Below are 21,886 nucleotides of genomic sequence, written 5' to 3'. Positions count from 1 at the left end.
CTCTCTCCTCTCATTTACCCTGTGCATATTGAAAGAGATCCCATGGACATGCAGCCCTACTGCCTTTGTCAATCTCACGGAGCTTCAAAGTTCTGACCATGAATTCCCCTTTTCATCCTTCACAGGCAGAATTTGTAGGTCACAGCAACAGCAGGAATCTCACAGTTTGAGTGATTTGGGACTCCTGTGTTTTGAAAAGAAGAGGAGGTATAGAGGATGGGGTCCCTACCAGGTGTGTGATGTTCTCTTCTGCTCTTCTTAGCCACAGGAAGGTTGAACTGAGGGCTGTGCAAGCCAGCCCAGGCAGCCCTTTAGAATGTGTGCACTCATTTCTTCCCATGACCAGCCAGACAGTAAGGGCAATTAGCCCAAATACTCCTATGCAGTATGTGTGTGATGCTGAGCTGATAGCAAGGCTGGTGAGCTCCCACCCATCTTCCCTATACACAAAAACCCACACTGAAATTCTGTAAGAGCGAAGAAGGATGCCCAACTTCCTCTGAGCAACAGATGCAGAAGCAGAAAAGCCTCTGTGGAGACATTTCACTCACAAGTGTGCGAGGCCATGAGGGGACATACCTGTGACATTGATTCCATCCGAGCGCTGGCACCACACCGTGCGCACGTTGTCCCGCCAGGGGCTGCTCTGCCACAGGTAGTCGTAACACTTCCCTCCTGCAACACAAACACAGTTACTCCTCACCTTGCAGCCAGCCCAGGACAAACCCCTGGTGGGCAGGGAGCAGAGCTGTGGCCAGCTACCTGAGCAGGGCCGTGTCTCCACCTCCTGTCCCGAGCAGCTCTCCCGGCTCTCTGCAGCCTGCACCATGAAGGCTCTGGATCGAGACTGGCGCCCGGCGGGCTCAAAGCTCCTGCCACTGATGCAGGTGAGCTCACAGGAGCTCCACTCTGACCACTCTGTCAGGTGGCAGTCGCCTGCACATTGAAACAAGAAATCACAGGTTTTCAAAAAGAATTAGCCTTGAAGGGTAAGGACAAGCATAAGGCTAACCTAAGCATACATCAGCTTTAATATCCCTAGGATGTCTCTCTGAAGTAAACAATATTTGGATTTTCTGCTTCATGGCGTATCTCATTTTCTCAAAAAAACAAAGGAAGACTTTCTTAGATGGTCTAGAAACAGCAGACTGAGCATTTATCTGATCTGCTGAAGCACAGATTTGTGCTACAAGGCCTGACAGCACTCAGAACTATGGGAGCATGTCCACCTCAGACAGCAACCACAGGCAGAAAATTCACTGTGACCTTCCAAAGCCTTTACCTGGGCAAGGCACAGAGCAGGGTAACTGCAGCACACTTTCTTTCGATGGCAGCTCACCACATAATGCATTTTCTACTGGTTTGGATGTGGCAGAAACTGATGCATCATGCACTACACACGTGAGGTTGCGGACTTGCAATCCATCTCCACACTGTCCACCCTAGGGGATGGTGAAAGGGAACAGAGGCACACATCAATGAAATTAGCAAAGGACAGACAAAACACAGTTGATTCTATATGAGAAGTCTTCAAAGGTACAAATTTGGTCTGCAACAGTATCCCCAGTTATGAGAAGAAAGTTGGAGATCTGCTCTGCACATCTCTCCACAGAAGCTTGGAAGCAAGGGCAGGACCACACAGGAAAGTGTGTCATTATCAAAGGTGTGGAAGAGGATACATTCATAAAGGATTAATACTATCTTTGAGGTCTGCCCTTCATGCCTTTTACTCAAATTAATGAATTTACTGATTCTTAATTAGTGCCAAATTAGATGAGCACGGACGGGCTTCTCTTAAGAAGCCAAGAGCAGGGCCTGCTCATAAGGAACAGACATTTCTTCTACCCTCCTTTGATGATACAGCCCAAGAAGAGTACTCACATGATTTAAACCCAGCAAAAGTCCTTACTGCACTGTGGGCTGTTTGTGTCATGTTCTAAAGGCAGTGACCAGATCTGGAGCAGAGATCACCAATTCCCATCACTACCAAAACACCAACCTGTCAGCACTAAACCCCATTTGAACTAGAAAAAGGAGGCTCCATTTGGGCCACTCCTTGCTCATCATCCCAGTCCTGAAATACCCTGGCATACACCAAACTACTGAAGAGAACATCCTTTAGTGGAAAATCAATATTCCTGGGCTAAAGTTATGATCAAGGGCTGAGGATGCTCGGAGAGATGAAGCACTGAGGCTATTTCTAGAGACTGGAATTGTTTCATTCCCATCAGATGAAGAGCTGTGGTGCTGTTGAGGTGCCTCATGTCTGCATGATGCCTTATGAACGCGCGCCTGAAGCCTCGTGGAAACAGCACTTGAGAAAAATTCAGTAAACAAAACTCAAGAAGAAGGAAGAAACATTGCCTTTATATAACCAAGGGAAATGCTCCTTTGGATTTCTTGGCAGTGGATTCTTTTAAAATAATGGACTTCATCTGCAGAACAGAATGGCTCCTACTGAGTGCATTCATCCAGCAGCAGGATTGCTAGCAGGAATCTCAAGAACGCCTCTCCTGCACACACCTGGCAGCTTTTGCATTCTCTCCCTCCTTTCTGCTGCAGATCCACTATAAAAAAAAATAACTAGCTGGATTTAGAGCAGCTGCTAATCTAAAGCATTTTAAAGAAGTATTAGCGTAGATTTACTGTATGCAGCCAGATTCCAGGTTTTTAACAGTGTTTCACTTTAGTCAGTGTGTAACTTACTGTTCTAAATTACTGTTTCACTGCAGAAACTTCTGTTGTGGTCTGAGATTAATGGTGTGTGAAAAACTCATGCAGCTGTCCACTGGGTTAGAGTGCTTAGAAATGGCTGGTGGGAACAGAAGATGAAGGGAGGATATTCTTGGGGGAAATGGGCACTAATCAAACTGCAGTATCTCCAGTTTGAAGTGACTCAAAGAATGAAGAAGAGTTTTCAAAAATATATTTCTTCTAAAACAGTATATAATTATTTATATACACATCAATATATAAATAATAACAATAATACTGAGAAATAAATAGGTTAAAACAATAAATTTTTTCAGTACAACAGTTTCCAATATAAAAGGCCACAGGCAACACTCTCCATTTTTCCATCACACTATATTGGAGCTTAATTCATTTTTTCTAATGTCTAGAATAAAAAAAAAACAAAACCCAAATCTATGAATTCTCAAAACAATCCCAAAAAGAAAGATTTTCTTTTTAACAGTGGCTCCCATTGTTTTTTTTCTTTCAAGACCAGCAATGGGTTTTTTACAATCAACCGAACACACTTAAAATGTCACCCTGTCACTTACAGCAGGAGATGCTTTTTGGTATATCTGAAAAGGTCTTAAGCAATGCAGGAGCACTTCACTGCCTTCCTTATCATCTTCAAAATTATTCATGTCCCCAAAATTATACATTTGAAGATCTAATCAACAGGTGTGAAACCAGAGGAAGTTTGTGCCAGAAATGGCACACTGAGGATGCAGGGAATGGCTGCTAATCAGAGGAGAGCTGCCAAGGAAACCATCACATATTCAATTCAGGGATCAATTCCCTGTTGTAAACGCTCTTCTCTGGAAGGTGTGATCCTCTGAGATTTGCCTAGGACCAGGATTTGCCTCTTGTGTCCTTGCTGGAAATATGTGGGAATTTGACTTCCACAAGGAATTCCTGCCATTTGCCTGCAAAAACTCCTATGCTGCCCCTACTGAAGATGCAGAACCCATGCTGGGTTTCCTAAAACCAGGATGTATGTGCCCCTCCACCAGCACCTGCATGGAGCCTCCATCTCTCACCCTGATGGGAAAATGAGGAGAAGGTTTACACCTCCTGTGTTGGACAGTCAGGAATCCCTGGAGTTCAGTAACACACTAATGTAAGGCAGCATCTCCACGAGCCTTCTCTCCATCACATCTGATGCTTCCCACATAGAACACCCTAACAAGACAGGAGGTAACAGCCCTAATGAGATGCTTCACCCAGATGTGCCTTGAAGAAAAGTTTTCCCTTTTTGGCTTTTACTGGGGTTCATGTGTTCACAATTATTTTAGGTAAAGAGTTGATTGGGCAATGCTTTCACAGGTTGATGAGCATTTAATCAGGTAAAAGTCTCTCTAATGAGGGAGTGTTGTGTGATCACATTTAAGGGAGTGCTTTTAAAACCATTAGAAAGGAAAGGTTCTTAGTCTTTTTAGGAATGTCAGCCGGCTCGTGTTTGATAATGCCTGGCTATTCCACTTATATTCCCTTAATGGAAAAAATAATGAACAGTGTCAGACACTGCTAATTTTTTCCCCTTTTTTGAGATAATCAGAGTAAACCACTTCAACTCTAGGAGGAAAATTATAAATGTCCTGTAACCCTTTAAAATTGGAGGTACTGACCAGTTCCTAAGTTCTGCATCCCTCTGAATGCAGGGGAAATGCCCCATGCTGCCACAGGTGTGCCTGGGATGTGTGCAATTACACACTGTGTGTAATTTCCATACTGTGACAATCAGCAACACAGAACACTTAGCAGGCTCTATTCCTAACCACAAAGACACCTCTAATTATTCACATGAAGTCAATTTAGCATAAAATAGTCCTCCTACAACTAGGAATTGCAGTCTCAGTTATAATACAAGGAAAAAATATTTTAGCCTTATAATTAATTGTCCCATTTCTATTATTACAGGATGACACTTTCACACCATGCATTACGGCTTTACCATAGGATGCTTTACCTTATTTCACAAAGCATCCTTGAAAACAGGAATTCTGAAAGCTTTCTTTAGAGCACAGGCTTAAGCTTCTTTTTGGGTAAAGCACAGGAATAAATCACCCTGTATTTATGAAGTACATTTAATTCCTAAGCACCTCATTAAAGAGAAGTGAACATGAATAGAATGGCTTCTCTCCAAAACAAAGCAAAGGGGAGAGAAACTGCTCTGTGGTAATTGAAGGAGAGAAGCAGGCTCTAACTCACTGAATGCAGGGATGGTATCTGGGTTACAGAACGCTGTGATTACTGGCTCTGAGCTGGAATTTAGCTGGGTTTGGGATGGGCACAATTTAATCTGCACAATGTGTTATTTATCTGGAGTAAGCCACAGCCTTAATTCAGCTTCCCTACTAATTTTTTTATCAGCTGTGCTAGCTCCTATGGTTGAAAGTCTCTTCCCTGATGCTTAACATAATCTGCTTATGTTAGCTAGACAAAATACCAGCTGATGCTATAATTTTGTTGCATTTATGTTGTACATATGTTTTATACATTTTATACATGCTGAGTACAGCACATATAAGGACCACATTCACATCAGTATTTGCAATGAGTTGTTGATTAGAGAAAATATAACTATACTTCTGTTCTCTGATCTTGGACTGTCACAATCCAGATTTCATTTGTGAAACCCTGAAAAAATTCTGGGTATTTATTGTGCTACTCACATATTCACTTCACATCCCTCCACCACTGAGAAACCACGTGGGTATTCAAGGCACTGGCAGAGCAGAAATCACAAGGGATGTGTGCCTTTATGTGCATTATTGGCTTCAATCTCCTACACAATATAATGTGGAGAAGCAGCCACAGATCTGGCCCAGGTCCTGTCCCCTGGGACCAGACAGGGCTCGTTTCCACCACACTTCTCCTGCCTCCATCTCACCAAAGCCAGATTTAAGCAGGCTGATAAACCTCACTGAGAAAGATTCACCTCTGCTTAAACTGGGTTACCAGCTAATACGTTTTAATATTGGAAATGTGATCTAACAGATAAGGAGAGAAGAATAAGTCAATTCAAGCTTGATGGAAGTCATTGCCAGTGAAAAAATGATGACCCCAGTGCTGAGCAAAGGTGGCAGGCATAGGGACAGCACATGGAAACTGAATCCAGACATTTTTAGATCATTAAAAAGATAGCCAGGGTAAGGAGAAAGCAGAAATCAGCCCTTCACACAATAACTCACACTATTGTACTGGAGACCTAGGGGGGAAGACCTGCTGTACAGTCCTTCAAAAAAAAAAAAGGAAATAAAAAAAGATGAAAAAAAGGCTAAGCTGTTTTGATATCTAGTGCATCTATTTTCTTGTTAGAGATATTTTATGTAATGAAATTATAGGTCACCGTGACTATGCCCAGTCAAACACATTAACTCCATAAATCCCCTACAGTAATTCCATAAGTTTACAGTACTTCAACCCATACCACCTCCCATGAATGGCTGCTGATGGTTGGAAGATGAGGGGCAGGGGTTCACCACTCCTGAACTCCCCCTCTTCCCTGCAGACCTCCACCAGCCACAGCCACACCTCGAGCCCACGACCAGCAATTAATCCCACAAAGCGAGGGTGGATTTTGCCATTGACCCCGGGCAGGGGGAAGCTCTGGAGAAATTCCTACCTGGACCGTGCAGGGAGACCAGGGCCCCAGCAGCCAGCTGTAGCAGGGCTTCACTGGGCAGCTCCTGTGCTGGGTGAGCTGCTCCGGGCAGGGCCTGCCCTCGCCCGCCGCCCGCAGCACCACCGAGCGCCCACGCACCATCTGGCCTAGGACAGACAGCACACAGCCAGGAGACACAGCCAGCGAGGGAAAGGAGGAGAGAAAGACAGATTTTGTAATTTATCAGCATTCCTGGTTCATTTCCCAGCGCTAAAATCTGTTAAAAAAGCAATTAATTGGGAAGGCTGTTTGGATAATAGGGATGCGATTGCTAAGTCTAAGAAATGCGGGCGCTGGTATTTTCAAGCACACTTTTTAAACGTGGTTTTGTATGTTTTCCAAATATAGTATTTGTTTATGCAACACATTTAAATACTTGACTAGATCCTGATTATTAAATATGACAGGAAAATAATTCCTATGGCAGCAGCATTTCTACCATTACACATTCAATATGTTTTCAGAGATTTTTAACAAATGAAATTTTCTTTTTATGAGCAATTATGTGGACCTAATTTGAAAACTGCAAACACTGTAGTGGCTATTACCGTCCATAACCACTTCTACCATTTCCATTAAAAAACCTATTTATTATTGGTGAAAACTTCTTCAGCCACTGAATGGAAAAAGCAATTATGGTACTACTTTTGAACTAATAAAACTGAATATATTCATTAAACTTACAGCAATTCCATTTCTGCCTCCTTTGCTGTCCATTTATGTCCAGGAATGTTTTCACTCAAAATGTTTCAATTAGAATTCCATCACCAATTAAAAAGAAAGTGGAAAAGAAAAAGCCCTTATGCAGTGGGATGCAGAAGATTGTGCTGGGGATAAAATTTCTGCCCTGTCTTTCAATATGTGTGGGTTTGAGTTAAAAAACTGAAAGGTCTGGGCAGTAAGGGCAGACGAATACAACAAGGCAGAGGCGAGTGGTAATTGCTAAGCCAGTGCAAAGGGAGAGATAAGGTGCTGTGGTGGAGCTCTCCCTTTTGGATCACAGCCCTTCAGCTGCTTTTGTGAGCAGAGGGGAGTCTGGAGGGGGAGCAAACACCTTGCAAAACAGGGAGGCTGCAATACCCAGCCAGATCCTTCTCCCAGCTATTTATGCACATGATTTTTAATTAAGGACACTGCAGGTGTAAGGCACATCTCTGATATCTGTCATCGTGACTATCCACAGAGCAAAACATTTTAGCAAATAAAAATGAAAAGCAGACACACCTGGAAAAGGCACTGATAGATACCTTAGCAAGCTCTCTTACCTTTATTCCCTTGCTCTGACCCATTGAATTTTGTTTTTAAACACATTAAAACCAATTTTAAGACTTTTCCTTTTCCAGTTTTAATCCCCCAGACCTGGGGAGTTTGTAACAGAAGTGAGGATAAAAGCTGTTACCCACATGACTGTGCATTCAGCCATCACAGAATCAGATACATTAGGAGGTGGAAAAAATCCTACCAGCTGAGAGGAAAGGAAGGAGGAAAGGAAAAAGGAAAGGAGAAGGAGGAGGAGAAGGATGGGAGAGGAGAGGATAGGAAAAGCAGAAAAAGAAAAGGGGAAGGGAAAAGGGGAAAGGGAAAAGGGATGGGTCCTGTTGTTCACTGAAGAGATCAGAGCAAGGGAACAGGAATCTCCCAGCCTGGTGCTGGGTGAACACCCCAACAGCTCTCCCCAGCCTAACTGGCCAAAATTAGCTGTTCCCTCCTCTTCAGGAGAGATAAAATTTGCCAAATTAGTCTAAATGCTGAATGCTGAGTGTTGGTGAGCAATGGAAAAGGCTCTCTGTGGGAAGAAGCCTGTGGCTGCAGGGCTCTGGGGCACCCTGCCAGCACCAGCTCCCAGCATGGAGCTGAGGAAAAGGAGGTCTCCTCAGGTTAAAAGATCCAATTTCATTAGGAGGGACCTGAAGGCCTGAAGCATTCATCAAGCTATTTTAATTAACTAAATAATTTCCTTTCGTACACTCTGTTTAACATGTTTCTAGCAATATGTAAATGGGAAGATCATTGAACAGAAAGAGGAATTAACAACTTTTCTTTCCATTTTGGTTTCCTGCATTTGGTTATCCAAACTACTGAAACTCACTACAGTCCCAGAGGTCAGGCTTGACTCAGTCTATCACTTTCTTTTAACACTGTGAATGAATAACTGAAGAAAGAAATTTCATTGAAACCTTTTTTTGCACAATGATTGCAGTGAGTTTCTTAAGGCTCTATTTTTTTTTACTCCAAAAACATTATCTAGGCGCTCGATTACCACTCAAGTAGCAGAAAAACTCCATTTTTAATTTTTAAATGCCTTATCTTTTGCTGCCTATTCAGAACAGAATCTCACTGCATCTGAAATTAATTTGTTTCCAATACAAGCTCTAGAAGAGTTGAAGCAATCCTAGTTATTTCTTTAATTTTCCTTTGACTTTTTCTCTAATTTTTGAATGAATTGGCCACATCTCTGATTCCTCTGCTCTGCACTGTTATGTGATATAAACGTGTGCTGAAATTGAAAATAAACATTTCTTCATATCCTCAAGTTAGTTTTGAAAGGGAAAAAACAAAAGAGGCCAGTCTTGTTAATGTTGTTCACTGAAAATTCTGTTTTGTGTCAGCAGCAAGAACTGCATCTCAGGAATATGGGATTATATTTTCAAATCAGAAGATTTTTTTTTACCCCCCTGAAAAATTCTTGCCATTACTTGCACTTTATCTCCCCAAAGTGATGTGTCACAGCTGAAACCAAGAAGATTCAGATTCCTGCTGCATTTCATCCCAGTCCCAATGACCAACATGTTGTAAGCAGTGCAGTGAGTTTGAGCAGAGCACACAAAACACAGCTCTATCAAGGAACCACAAGATCAGAGCAGGCAAATAAGCCTTGGAGGTCAGATTAGGTCCAGTCACAAGCAAGTGGGGCAGGTGATAAAAAGGGCTTTTCATCCCCTTCCACTGCCAGGCCTCCAGCAGCACTGGGGCAACCCCAGCAACATCTCCCACTGCCAGACTGGAGCTTGCTGAGTTTGAGTAGCAGGGGAGAAAGCATCACAAGGAGTTCTTCTTCAGAAGGCAACACCAAAAAATATTTTCCCAAATTGGTGATGATCCAGGGAAGAATACAACAAGCAAATTTTTCATTGTGTGCATCCTTCTGCCCCTTCACTTCAATCCCACAGGTCACTCCGGTGCTGGGATTCACATCTCTGCAGCCTGCTATAGTCCCTGGGGGTCTGAGGACTGAGTGAGGAACAGCAACATAGTAAATCCTGTAATTTATCAGATAAAGTCAGCTTTGTAAGTGGCAAAGCACAGCTGTAGGTGGTTTTATAGTTTAGCAGTCCTGTTGGAGACCTTGAGAGAAGCCATGTGGGATTGGAAAACGTTTATGTAGAAAAATTCAGCACCCTTATCTATTCATTTGCCTTAACAAAGGAAATTTAATTTGCTGGGGATTATCCTTACCAAACATCTTTCCAGTAACTTTGGTTCAGGCCAGGGAAGCATCATCCATTAAAGCAGTTCCATACATATTTTCATAGCTGTACAGCAACTGATATAAGAAACCTTATATATAACCCAGTGTCAGCCTAAAGCCCTATCCAGCATCCTTAGCAGATGCTGCCCAGAACTACAGCTGCAACAGGCAAACATCAGTTACACATCTCCACAGGCTCAGCACAGGCAGGAAAGAGAGATCTGCTTTATTCATCATCATTCATAAAAATCAATATATTAGCCTTTGGCTGCTGTGCACCACAACTGTGTTAGATGTGAGCACCACATGCATAGCAGCACCACTTCATGCTTAAATGCATTATTCCATAAAATAACACCTGAGTAAAGATATCACCCATTAAAATATATCCCATCAAAATATTACTGGAAAAAACTAGAATAAAAATGTTAGCAACAATCCTTGAGTAAAAAAACAGGTGAAAATACACATCCAGCAACACAAAATTTTGACCTGAATTATATTTAAATTATGTTTCTCTTTGAAGTCCTTTATGGTGCTTCTGCTCGCTCTCCAAAAAAAGCCAGATACAAAAAATATTGTTGTGAGCTGACCCAGCAATGCTGCACTCCACTTGCTGTGAGTTATTTCTGCACACCCAGCATCTCAGCCCTGCATTTTAGCTGTACCAAACACTGGGCAATTACTGGCAAAGGGAAGCAGTTATGAGTGTTTACTACAGCCAATTCCCACAGCTCATTTGTTGTCATCCTTTGTTTTTTCCTATCTAATTTAAGGCTCCATCCTACTCCCACAAATGCCCTTGAGAAACCCAGGGTGACTTCAAAGGTGTCACAGTCCATGACCCTTCTGGCTGGAAACCCTTGCTGTGCTCCTCTGAGTGCACAAGTGAAATCTTCTCTGTTATTGTTATCATCCAGAGTATTTACAGCCCAGTGGCACTTGGTGAAGCAGCTGGAGTGACACTGTCTGTGCTGTTGGAACCTCACAAGGGCCACTGCCACAGGACTGGTGCCACAGTCACTCCACCAGGGATGTTTTCTCCAGAGTAGCTCCACACTCCTGAGTTGATACAGCAAAAGTCAGATCAGGACTGAGGCTGCAGGAAAATAAAATGTGTTTTCTGAATAACCTGGATGCAGAGCACTTCCATTTCACTGATGCTCCTGCTTTGGCATGAGGTTCAGAAGACCCTTGGGTCCCTGCAAAGCTGTTCAAGTGGTAGAGAAGGACTGAGCAAAACTTGGCTTCTTCAGACAGTTTGTAAGAGAGTTTTCCCGGCTGCTTAGCTGCTGCAGGTTCACAGAAGAGTATCTCCAGGTTTTAAATCCAAGCTGAACAGCAGCAGTAGTACAGTGGCCTGTACAAGACAGCTCTCACCAGCAGCACGGCAGGGTTATGGTCTTTGAGGATCAGGGATGATCCATAAACCAGGCTGAGCTTGGGCTTGACTGTGTGGTTCAGGCAGCCTCAATGAGGTTTGGCACCCAAAGCCAGGACAACCACTGGAAAGTCTCTTTCAGCAAGGCACAAATGTTTCCAGCTCTCCTCTGATTTAGGACATGAAGTAACTCCTTGTACTCACTGGCACTCTTTAACCAGTCTTTGGAATTTGCACAAGCATTTCAGGATCAGGGGCTGAATACAAGACACATCTTCACTCGAGTACCTCCTTTTGCAAACTACACAATATAAGAGCTCAGGATGAAAAAACCTTCAGGTACTATATAGGGCGAGCTGCTCCTTGAGCATGCTAAAAGCCAGAAAAACATTGCAACCTGCTTTTGTACTGTACTCTGTTTAACTTAGTAAGTGATAGAACACTCAAAAAATTAAATTAAGTTTATTCAGCAACACAAGCATTAACAATCCAAAATGGATTTTAAAGGAAAAAAAAAATTGGAATTAATAGTACTCTCAGTGTGTTGTTGTTAAAACACTGTCCATGAATTATTCATTTCTGTTAAGAAAGCACTACTTCACAAAAGGGCTAAAAGCTCAGCAAAGAAAGAACATCACTAATCCAAATATTAAGCTTTTTCTGTAACACGCTTTGATCTCTGGAATCCATCTGAAGGAATCATTTTATGGAAGTTAAGAGCTTTTTTCTTTTTGACCTTAAGTGAATTTGATTCAAATATACATTATGGCTTTTGAATCTTAAAGACCATTAGCCGTACATCTAATGCACATCAGAGGCCAGGGAAATAAAATCCCAAGCTTATTGAGAATAAAACCTTCAATGCATTTCCTCATGTCAATACTCAAAGGGTATTTTAAATCACATAAGTTGAAAAAGGTCCTAATCCTTTCACTTTTTGTATGCTGGTGAGCACTACTGGCTATAGAAAGTCTTGCTGAAGGTACTGGGGTCATGTAAGTGTTAAGGGACCTGTGGATGCAAGATGGAGACAGAGGCATACACTAAATGATGAAAAATAGTCTTTGTGTGTTTTCTTCAATAGATACAATTATGTTCCTAAAAATTACTTCACCAGAGAAATTGTATTTAGTTATTAATCTCTTCAGAATCTTTTAACACTCCCAAGCTCTTTGCTAGCTTTGCACACTCCCCATCTCTGCAGTTAACAGTTGCTGTGACTGAATTCTGAGAGTTTGAATTAATTAATAAATAATCCTCCAGACATCTGACTACTTTTTCCCTAAGGTGCATTTTTCACCTTAGAGTACTTTGAAAATAGCCTGCTTTGCCCTGAACATCCACCACCTCAGGACCCTGAGAGTTTTCCAAAGCCACCTCTGAAGGATTCGGGCGTGGCTCGAGGCTCTCCCTGAGCTCTGCACCCCTGCTCAGGGTACCTGAGCCCACCTGGGCCTGTGGGTGCTGAGCTGTGGGGGGCAGGAGGGAGGCAGGGACTCACCGCCGGCGCCACACGTGTGGGAGCACTGCGACCAGGCTGACCACGGCGAGAGCTGGCAGTCCACGGCACACGGCACCACGCACCGGCTGCTCGTGGGCACGGGCTTCTCCAGGTGCAGCTGTGACAGGAAACACAGGCATCAGCTTCCCCAGGCCCCAGCCACCTCCTGCCACTGCCAGGCACCCAAGCAAGAGCTGGCAGCAGCTCTGCAGGGCACCACCATGGTGTTTATGTGGAGCTTTGCCAATTGTGGTTTCAGTGCTGAAAAGTTTCACATCTAAGCACCCCTCAGTGTTTGGGTCTCATTCCAAAAGGACAACCCTAGATTTCCAACAGCAGGACGCAATCCCCTCCCTGATCCCCAGCTTTGGGGTGGTGCAGGGTTGGTAGCCATGCCCCGTGTGTTGGACTCAAGGAGTGACACCACCCACTGACACCCCTCTGTTTCCCAAAGCCCCCAGCACCATACAAAACCTTTTCCCCATTCATAGGGAATATCTTAGCATGGATCAGGAGGTCCCCCATCCATCTGGAGCCCCAGGGAGTGTCCCAGGCTGCTCACCCTCTGGCACAGCTGCATGCTGACCGTGGCGCCGTCGCTGCGCCGGCAGCTCAGGAGGCGGCGGCGCTCGCCGTGACCGCAGGTGGCATTGGCACCCAGCTGGCACCCGCTCCAGCCTGCAGACACAAAGCAAAGGGTGCACTGCTGCAGCTCAGCTTTGCACCCAGCACAGAGTCATACAACCACAGAATGGCTTGGAAGGGACCCTAAAGATTGTGTAGCTTCAATCCCCTGCCATGGCAGGGACACCTTCCCCTAGACCAGGCAGCTCAAAGCCCCACCCAGGCTGGCTCTGAAGCCCTGAACATGGGTGTTACCTCCACCCACAGCAGCACTTCCCCATGTCAGGGCATCCCACAGCCAAGAACAACCCCCCACACAAAAGGAAGTTGTTCTGAGAGCCAGGCAAGCCTCAGAGGAGACACGTTCTCTCCGCAGTCCCATACCGCATCCTGTGATGACACCGCTACATCAGAGTGCACGTGCTGAGCACTGATAAAGGCTATCAGCTCAATCCACTTGGCACAGGTACAAGGCTCTATTGTCTGAAGTAAAATTCCACTGTGATAAAGCAGCTGGGGAAGTTTCTGAAGGGGAACTCTGGTTTAACCTGTTTTTGTCTCCAGGCAAAGCTATCCATTATTTAAAACTAAACTCTAATAGTCATGAAATAAAAGCAGTATTTCTAGTGGAAGGAAATTAATATCTTATTACGTGTCTGAAATTATGTTGGTCGGAATACAACTAAACTGAAATAAGCTTTAAAACACCATTTAAAATAAACAAAAAGCATAACAGAAGCCACTAAAATTTCCATACACCACCAATAAATAAGAAGGATGAGAAGAAAACCTATTACTTTGTGTCTTCCACCCCTGATAAACATGAACACATAAATGTTCTGCATTTCTGAAATGTGATGATAAAAAAGGCATCATCCTGCTGCCTGTGTTTCTAGGGCTTTTATTACAAACAGGCTGAGTTTATATTCATATATTTTATCTTGCTTTGTTCTCCCTTCCTACCAGCTCCCAAACTCCTCTTAGATCTCTCCTCTGTATGCCTTTCTCATTTATTTCAGCTGGTCAAAACAAAAGGAATCTTTTTTGTTCATTTGTTTGCAACAGAACCAACTGCTTCTAAGGTCCTAAATAATGCATTTTGCTCTGAATATCCTAGGCCCACCCACATAACTCATATTGCCTTCAAAGCAGATTTCTGTTGGTATTATTGGCTTCACCAGAACCACACAGATGACACTCTTTTAATTGGAATTTTGTAATTAATTATGTTGATAGCCCATTGAACATCCCATTTTAGCATGCTTTATTTCCAATGTACTCGCAACAACTTAAATACAGAAATTGTGCATTTGTCCACTAATGTGTAAAAATGCAGGCGTGTAATTAACTTTATTGAAACTAACAATGTCAAGGCTTTAACTAACACCACAAGAAACAACTAAAAACACATACTAAGGGTATATTGAAAATTTGTACCTACCTGTTAGATTGTACTGGTATTGGAAGCAATTTTGATTAAGAATGCATGGCTTCATTTGAGAAACTTCAGGGCAGGGCTTTGAACTGACAGGAGACCTCAGCACTTGTCGGGTTCGGGTTTGCATAATATTGGGGTCACACACCTGGACAGAGAAGGGATGGACAGTACAGAGACCCCAGTAAATCACACAGACATCACTGACCCCAGGAAACCACACAGACACCACAGACCAGGGCTGCTCACGCACATCCATGGCCACATGGAGGCAGGATGCAACCCCACTCCTGTCCTAACTATACTTAAAAGCACATGAAAGAAAAGAAATGTGGTTCAGAGTTAAGAATCTAAGATTACTAGAAATCATCTTTTATCCACCCAGATCTGGCTATTTTAGCCCTGCCACACTGTATTTTCCATGTTTTTTGATAAAGATCCTTGGGGACATTGGAACAAAGATTGCACCACTTTGCTGTGCCCTGCTTTGCACCTCCTTCCAAGACTTCCAGTAAAATGCCACAGTACTGAATAACAGGACAGGATTTTTGTCACAATTAATGCATTTTTAAGTAGTATCTGATGTTACAGCAAAGCACTCATTTCAAGGAAGGACATTTGTAATTGCATATCAGTTATGATGCTGACAAGACGAGGTGACTTTTCAGAGTATGTGATACCAAATACTGATGTCCAGCTGCCTATAAACCAGGATTTGCTTGTTTACATTTTCACAGGAATATGAACCAACTGAGGCAGGTTTTCATTTCTATTTGTGCATCACAGGCACGAAAACTGTTTGTTTTTAGCAGCCCTTGATCCTCACTCTCATAGCACTGCAGCACAGAGCGATTTTCCCACAATCCAGTAACAGGAATAGGTGAGTGGAGGTGGTCACAGCAAACCTAATGGAAATAAATCCCTTATTAAAAGTATTCACCACCATTTATCGAACAAGATGACCCATTTAACTCCTAACAGTTTCTCATTAGGATTGCTCAGGAACAGCAAAGAAAACAAAACAAAAAAGCCCCAGAACAATGCATGTAGAACCACATTTTCATAAATGCTTGGGGATTTAAAACATGCTTCTTCTATGAAGTACTATAATTACAAAAAATAACTAACAGTTTAAAACCATGGGCTTATTACCATGCAACAAACAGCCTGCAAACACTGAACACTGCACGGGTGGAAGTGTGGATAATTCCTGTATTGTGAATATTAAAGGGAAATGTAATGGCCTTGCAGCATAAATCTGGATCTCAGGCTGCTGTAAACTGGATTAGCTGCACAGATGACAGCAAAACTGAACAGAATAAATATCAGAACAAATGGGAAAAAAAGTCTGGTCTGGTCTTAAAATACATTGTCAGGGCCTATTTCCTTATGTTTACACTACATGAAGGAAAATCCATTACATTTTTATTGCTGACACACACCTTGTCAAATCATTTTAAATGGTAATCTTATTTGAATACCCTTGGTCAGCTAAAATACCCAATTGTTTCTAATTATCTGAAAATTAAACCTATGCTAAGTGTTTACCAATAGTTTACTGCCTTTTTCACCACTAATCTGATTGTTCATTCTCACAACTAACACTAATAACTTAAATGATTTGCCAATAAAGCAAAATGACTAAGGAAAAAAATCAAAGCATGTATCTCAGCAGCTACTCCTAATTAATGTTTCTCTGAATTATGTTACCAAGGGGAAAAAAAAAAATCAATGGATGCTGTGACAGAAGCTGTCTGTGCCAGCTCAGAAAGACCAGCTTTTGCTCCCTTTAAAATAAGAACCTGCAGACAGAAAATTTGCCTCATTTGTAGATAAGTAAATTCTTTTAATAAAATAGTATTTCCCCCCTGTCTAGCACAGCCCCCGTTGTGCTCTTTTACAGGACATTGCTGCAGCCCAGTGCTGTTATAGAGCCTCAGAGCTTTCCTGGCTGGCAGGACCATTCTCCCTCTCAGATTTCCTCCTGGTAGGCAGCAGACCAGTCTAACAGGTCAAAATCTCTCTGGTGTTTGCCAGGATCCAAACAAACAACTGGTTTACTGATGCTCTGAAGCCAGAATTCTCACTGTGCTGATGAGCCATGGGGCTCAGAAGCCAGAGCTGATGCAATAAGCCCACCACTTTTACTAGTTTTGAATAATAAGGAATCTCTGTAGGAAAAGCATTCATTTAATCAAGCTGAGGACATGGGAAACACAAAAATTCAAAGTTTTCAAACTGTAACTAATATCCTGTAATATTATTTGTTGAATTTCTCTTAACGTCAATTGAGAAGTCAATTTAGTTTTATAATTGATTTTCTGCCCTTGCTCTTTCAAGTTAACCATGTAAAAAACTGAGCCAAATATATATGGAACTGAGTAAGCAGCAGGAGGGAATGACTTGCAAAGAAAAAGATGAAAGCTGGAATTTTCAAAGGAGCAAGAGGGAGCTGAGTATCCAGCTACCCTGAAATCTCAATGGGCTTGGGTGCACAGTTCCTGCAGGACCCCTCCAAAAACCCAGGCTGGAAAAAAAAATCAAATATTTATGGCATAGCAAAGGTTGGGGAATGGATTGGCAGACTCAATGTCATTAGGAGATGTGAACAGTGAAGTAAAGAAGAGGGATTGTTGCCAGTGGAGAGATGCTGAGGGTACTAACAAGCAATGCCAAGGGGCATGTCTAGTCCTGAATGTGGATCTTAGAAAATACTGAGAGCAAAACCAATCACCATCAATGGCAAATCACAGGCTTAGGAGGCAGGACAGAAATGGCAGCCATCAATTTAGAGAAAAGGCAGCAAAAGAAAGAAATATTTCTTGAGTACCCAAAGTAAGAAATTGCTGTGGGATTAAGATTTAAGCCGGATAACAGGTTGATTCTGAATAGTCTCATAAATGAAGAAAATGACAAAACTAATTTCACTGCTCAAGTAATCTTCCATACAAAACAGAAGGTACATGGATCAAGGCTGGGTCTGCCCAAGGGATCCAAGTTTCTAATCACAAGCATGTATGAATCCTCAGTTTCTGGGGTTTTAAATAAATGAAACCCACTGTGATTCAGCAATGTTTTACTGAGTATGTTCATTTACAACTCCTCTCTTCCCACTGAGTGGATGCTACACTTCCAAAGACATTATTTTACTTTCTACTACTCTATTAGTAACTAGTGCTTTCACTGATGACAGATGAAGCTTTTAAAATTATTTTTTTACATTAAGTTAGACATTGCCTTCTGTAAGGCTACTGCAACTGGTTTGTGCTCAGCATCAGCCAACATTTCCACAGTGGAAGCAGAAGGAAAGGCAGGTGCCAACAACAGATGTGTTCAGGAGTGGGAGTTTGACTTGTATTTCTAAGATCATCTCTTTATGCTCATGATACTTACTTTATGCCTGTGGTCAAAAATCCCTTAACTCTCCCATAGATGGGAGAATTTGGAATGTAACCATGAGACAGAAATGTGTGTAACAGAAAATGTTCCCTATTCTGGGAAACTGAAACCCACTTCTGACACCACCCACACTAGGAATAAAGATCTATGGATCAAGGAAGGACAACGATCATGGGTGCCCACTGCCTATAAATAATAGGGGAGGAAACAAGTCCTAAGAAATGGAGGCAGCTGTGGTGCATGGAGGTGGAAGGTCAGAGGCCTGGAGACCTCTATGTACCTTCAAGATCAGGTACAAATCAGTTTGGCTAATAATTTTTCCATACTATGTTGCTTGTTCAGATTCTTTGTTGATGACTGTAAGCAATGGGGTTGGTAATTCTGCCATATGCATCCTTTGGAACTGGTAACAGGAGCAGAATTAATTTTTTGATGAAAATAATAATGGGGTGCCACCTCAGGGGCCACATCAATAGCCTACAGCAGTAGCATGTCATACACAGACAGTAGATTTCTTTATGGGTATAACTGTAGTGCTCCAGCCTACTTTATAGTATTAAACCTCACCATTTCCATTATTCTTTTCCATATAGTATGAAAAAGTTGAGCTAGAGCCACAGATCCACAGGTGAGATTATATAAACCTCTACAGAAACAAAATATGCTGAAGCAATGAGAGGTCCATAAAATGTTAAGACAGGAATAAATCAAGGTTTTTCTCAAAGGACCTTTTAGAAATTATAACAGCCATCTTGGTTCTATGGGGAAATTTCTGGCACTATTGACTACTGCATTTTAAAATATTTCTTCTAGCCAAAGCTATTTTTCCACCATGACCACTTGTCACTATTTAAAGCTAACATAAAAAGTGAGGCACAAAAACATACACAAAGGATGCACCCAGCCTTTGCTTCAGACAATCACAGAACTGACAAAGCACAGGAAGTTTGTTCTGGAAGAGAAGGGTATAAAATAAAATAAAGCTGCAAGGTTATGAAACTAAGTTCCAGTCTAAGAGCTGTTAACATATCACACATTAATATACACTACTAGACCCTCTTTGGGATGGAATTTAAGAGCTGTTCATTGATCCAGGCTTTCATATGCATCATAATTGTACAGCACAGAGGCTGTAACCCATTACAGGGCCCTTTAAGCTGTTTAATTTATCAGGCAGCTTGTATAATGCATCCTGCACTATAAATAGCTGGCTGCATTATTCTTAACTGGCTATTCATAAGCAAACATACAATCTTAAAATAAGGTAAATGCAAAGGCAGCAACCGTATTTGACTATTTTTAACAGAGCAATGAACCATTACATTGTTCATGCCAGTGTGGATGTTTTGTAACAATTTAACAAGCCATTTACAATAACACGAGCAGTCTTTTGAAATGAAAATGCATTTGCATAAATTTTCTTTCTCAGATGCATCCAGGTTCTGAAACCTTGCCTGCCTCCACACTTAAATCACTTAAAAAAGTGATTGTTAACAAAGGTTAATAAAAATAAAATAATGAATATATAAAATGCAGCAGTTACCCACTTTTTTTGACAAAGACATACAAAAACATCCAAGTCACAGGTATGCAAAAGGAGAAGAGCATTTTCTTCCAAAAAAGCCTTGACCAGCAGAATCCTCATGCTTGTTTGAATAAATTATCTCTTGGGCTAGAAAGAAAACTCTGCGCAAGCCTCACTCTTCAGTTCAGCCTTCACATTGCAGCTCCTCCGCCAAACTTACGTGCCAAACCCAGAGAAGTTGGGGAGCTTCCTCTGGAGATATCCAAAAGCTGTTTGAGGGCACAGTTCTGAGGAATGTGTTCTGGGGAATCCTGCTTGAAAAGATCACCTCCAGTGGTCCTTCCAACCTTGCCTGCTCTGAGTTCAGGCACCAGTTGTGATGGAGAAACTCATAATCCACACAGTGACTCACAGGAGTCCACAATTTCCCTTCCAGTTGGCATTTCCAAAATGCAACAACTCCAGCAAGGAAAGTCACTGCAGAGCTAGGAGCTCTGTGTATCGCTTGGTGACACTTTTGATCAGGTCACTTGTGGGTGTCCCACTCCCCCCGTGGATTCCAGGGAATAATAACTCAATTGTCGCGAGTCCCGAGCGCGGCATCACATCGCCATCGATCCATGAGGAAAACGCTCGCTGAAATGGAGACAGCTGCTCTCACTCACCACACACACAACCTCCTATAATTAACTAATTTCAGACCTCTTGGAATTAGCTGCTAGAAATGCCAACAGCTGAGGCAAGCAAGGAGGCCACTCCAATCCACACCGGGGGCTGCGACAGCCATCCGCCGACAGAGAGCTAACAAAATAGATTTGAGGTAATTATTTCAGGGACTTGTAGCACCACTCGCATATTAACTCTTTTTAAGAATGCTTTGATGAATTCAATTGAAGTCAATTAATTACATTTCCAAGTCAGATGAATACAAAGTGGAGACGCCACAGGAAGTGTGTGTTATTCCATCACTGAATATGTAACAGAGATGACAGGATTTCAGTTCCCAGATTGTTTAGCTGGGTCTTTGAGCAATCAAGTGATGATGTCTGACTGAACAGGCTATTGTCCCTGGAACAAATATGAAATCTCTTAAGCAAAATGCAAGTCAACCTAATTTCCTTGTGGGTTTTTGTTGGTTTTTCTTTTCCTTGTTATTTTTGGTTTTTTTGTTGTTGTTTTTAACTAGCAAGCTTCAAACTGTTATGTTAAATGACTTTAAAGCTTGATATTTAAGTCACTTGGATGTTACTTAGTGAGAAAGAACAAAACATTATAAGCCAAAAAAATAGTCTTCAACCACAGGGAAAACCATTTTGAATGGTTTTAATCTCTCAATAGAAAAAGTGAGAATAATAGGGAAGATTTAATTCAGTTACTATGCAATTCTTGGATCCAGTAGAGAGACAAAACCTCAAAGCAACCTCGAGGCATTGTATTTCTGACAGCTTCATTTCTGACCATTAGATGAAACATTAAAATTTACCTTTGTGTTGCAGTGTTAAATAGCACCATAATCAAGATGCAAAATACGTAATTCAGTTGAAAAACACACATAAAAGAATTGTGGGAGCATCTGAAATTATAAAAGACCACGAAAGTGTTTAAAAGCAAAAGGGAAATGCAGCCAAAGAAGGTAGAACAAATACAATGTTTTAGCAGGAAAAAGTATTGAAGAAAATACTTTCCATTGACAAAGCAGTCGCCACCTTTATGACTCATTGATTTCAACACGATTCAAGATCATTTACCATCCTGAAAGTGGAAAACTCACATGGGAAGAATATTGCTACAAGATAAAACCAAGTAATACCCTAGAAAGTATCCAGAGTACAATGACATATTGACAAAGGTACAACGGATAATCTAAAAGGCCTTTTTATATTCAGCTGATAAGAGTTAGTTATTCTGCTATCAGGATGAATTTATTATCAACACTGTAAAACATGAGCAGAACACCAAAGCGACTGGAAAAGAATTCTCACCTGACCAAAATCTTAGGTAAATATCTCAAATCAAAAAGCTCCTCAGGCAAAGATGAGGCTGAAATTGTGATCATTCACTTTTTACAAACTAGAATTTGTCAAGTTTCATAAATCCTCTTTATCTCCAGCAAGCCAAACATGACCAGAGCGACAGGAAGACTTCTTGGAATGGT

General features: G+C 42.0%; 1 protein-coding gene across 3 annotated transcripts in view; it reads right to left on the bottom strand.

The window, feature by feature from the left end:
• The window catches only part of THSD7B (thrombospondin type 1 domain containing 7B), a 298,829-nt gene that overhangs the window by 8,054 nt on the left and 268,889 nt on the right, over positions 1 to 21,886 (bottom strand). For all 3 annotated transcript variants that reach the window (XM_058027753.1, XM_058027754.1, XM_058027755.1), the window contains exons 19-25: positions 14,814 to 14,955; positions 13,311 to 13,426; positions 12,749 to 12,866; positions 6,359 to 6,504; positions 1,283 to 1,442; positions 763 to 936; positions 580 to 675 (exon numbers count right to left, since the gene is read on the bottom strand). In XM_058027753.1, the coding sequence (XP_057883736.1) occupies positions 580 to 675; positions 763 to 936; positions 1,283 to 1,442; positions 6,359 to 6,504; positions 12,749 to 12,866; positions 13,311 to 13,426; positions 14,814 to 14,955 (952 nt within the window). The remainder of the gene's footprint in view (positions 1 to 579; positions 676 to 762; positions 937 to 1,282; positions 1,443 to 6,358; positions 6,505 to 12,748; positions 12,867 to 13,310; positions 13,427 to 14,813; positions 14,956 to 21,886) is intronic.

Source organism: Melospiza georgiana, chromosome 7 (assembly GCF_028018845.1).
Source record: "Melospiza georgiana isolate bMelGeo1 chromosome 7, bMelGeo1.pri, whole genome shotgun sequence".
Classification (NCBI taxonomy): domain Eukaryota; kingdom Metazoa; phylum Chordata; class Aves; order Passeriformes; family Passerellidae; genus Melospiza; species Melospiza georgiana.
The sequence above is the reverse complement of the archived record's forward strand: the minus strand, read 5'-3'. Positions and strand labels throughout refer to the sequence as shown.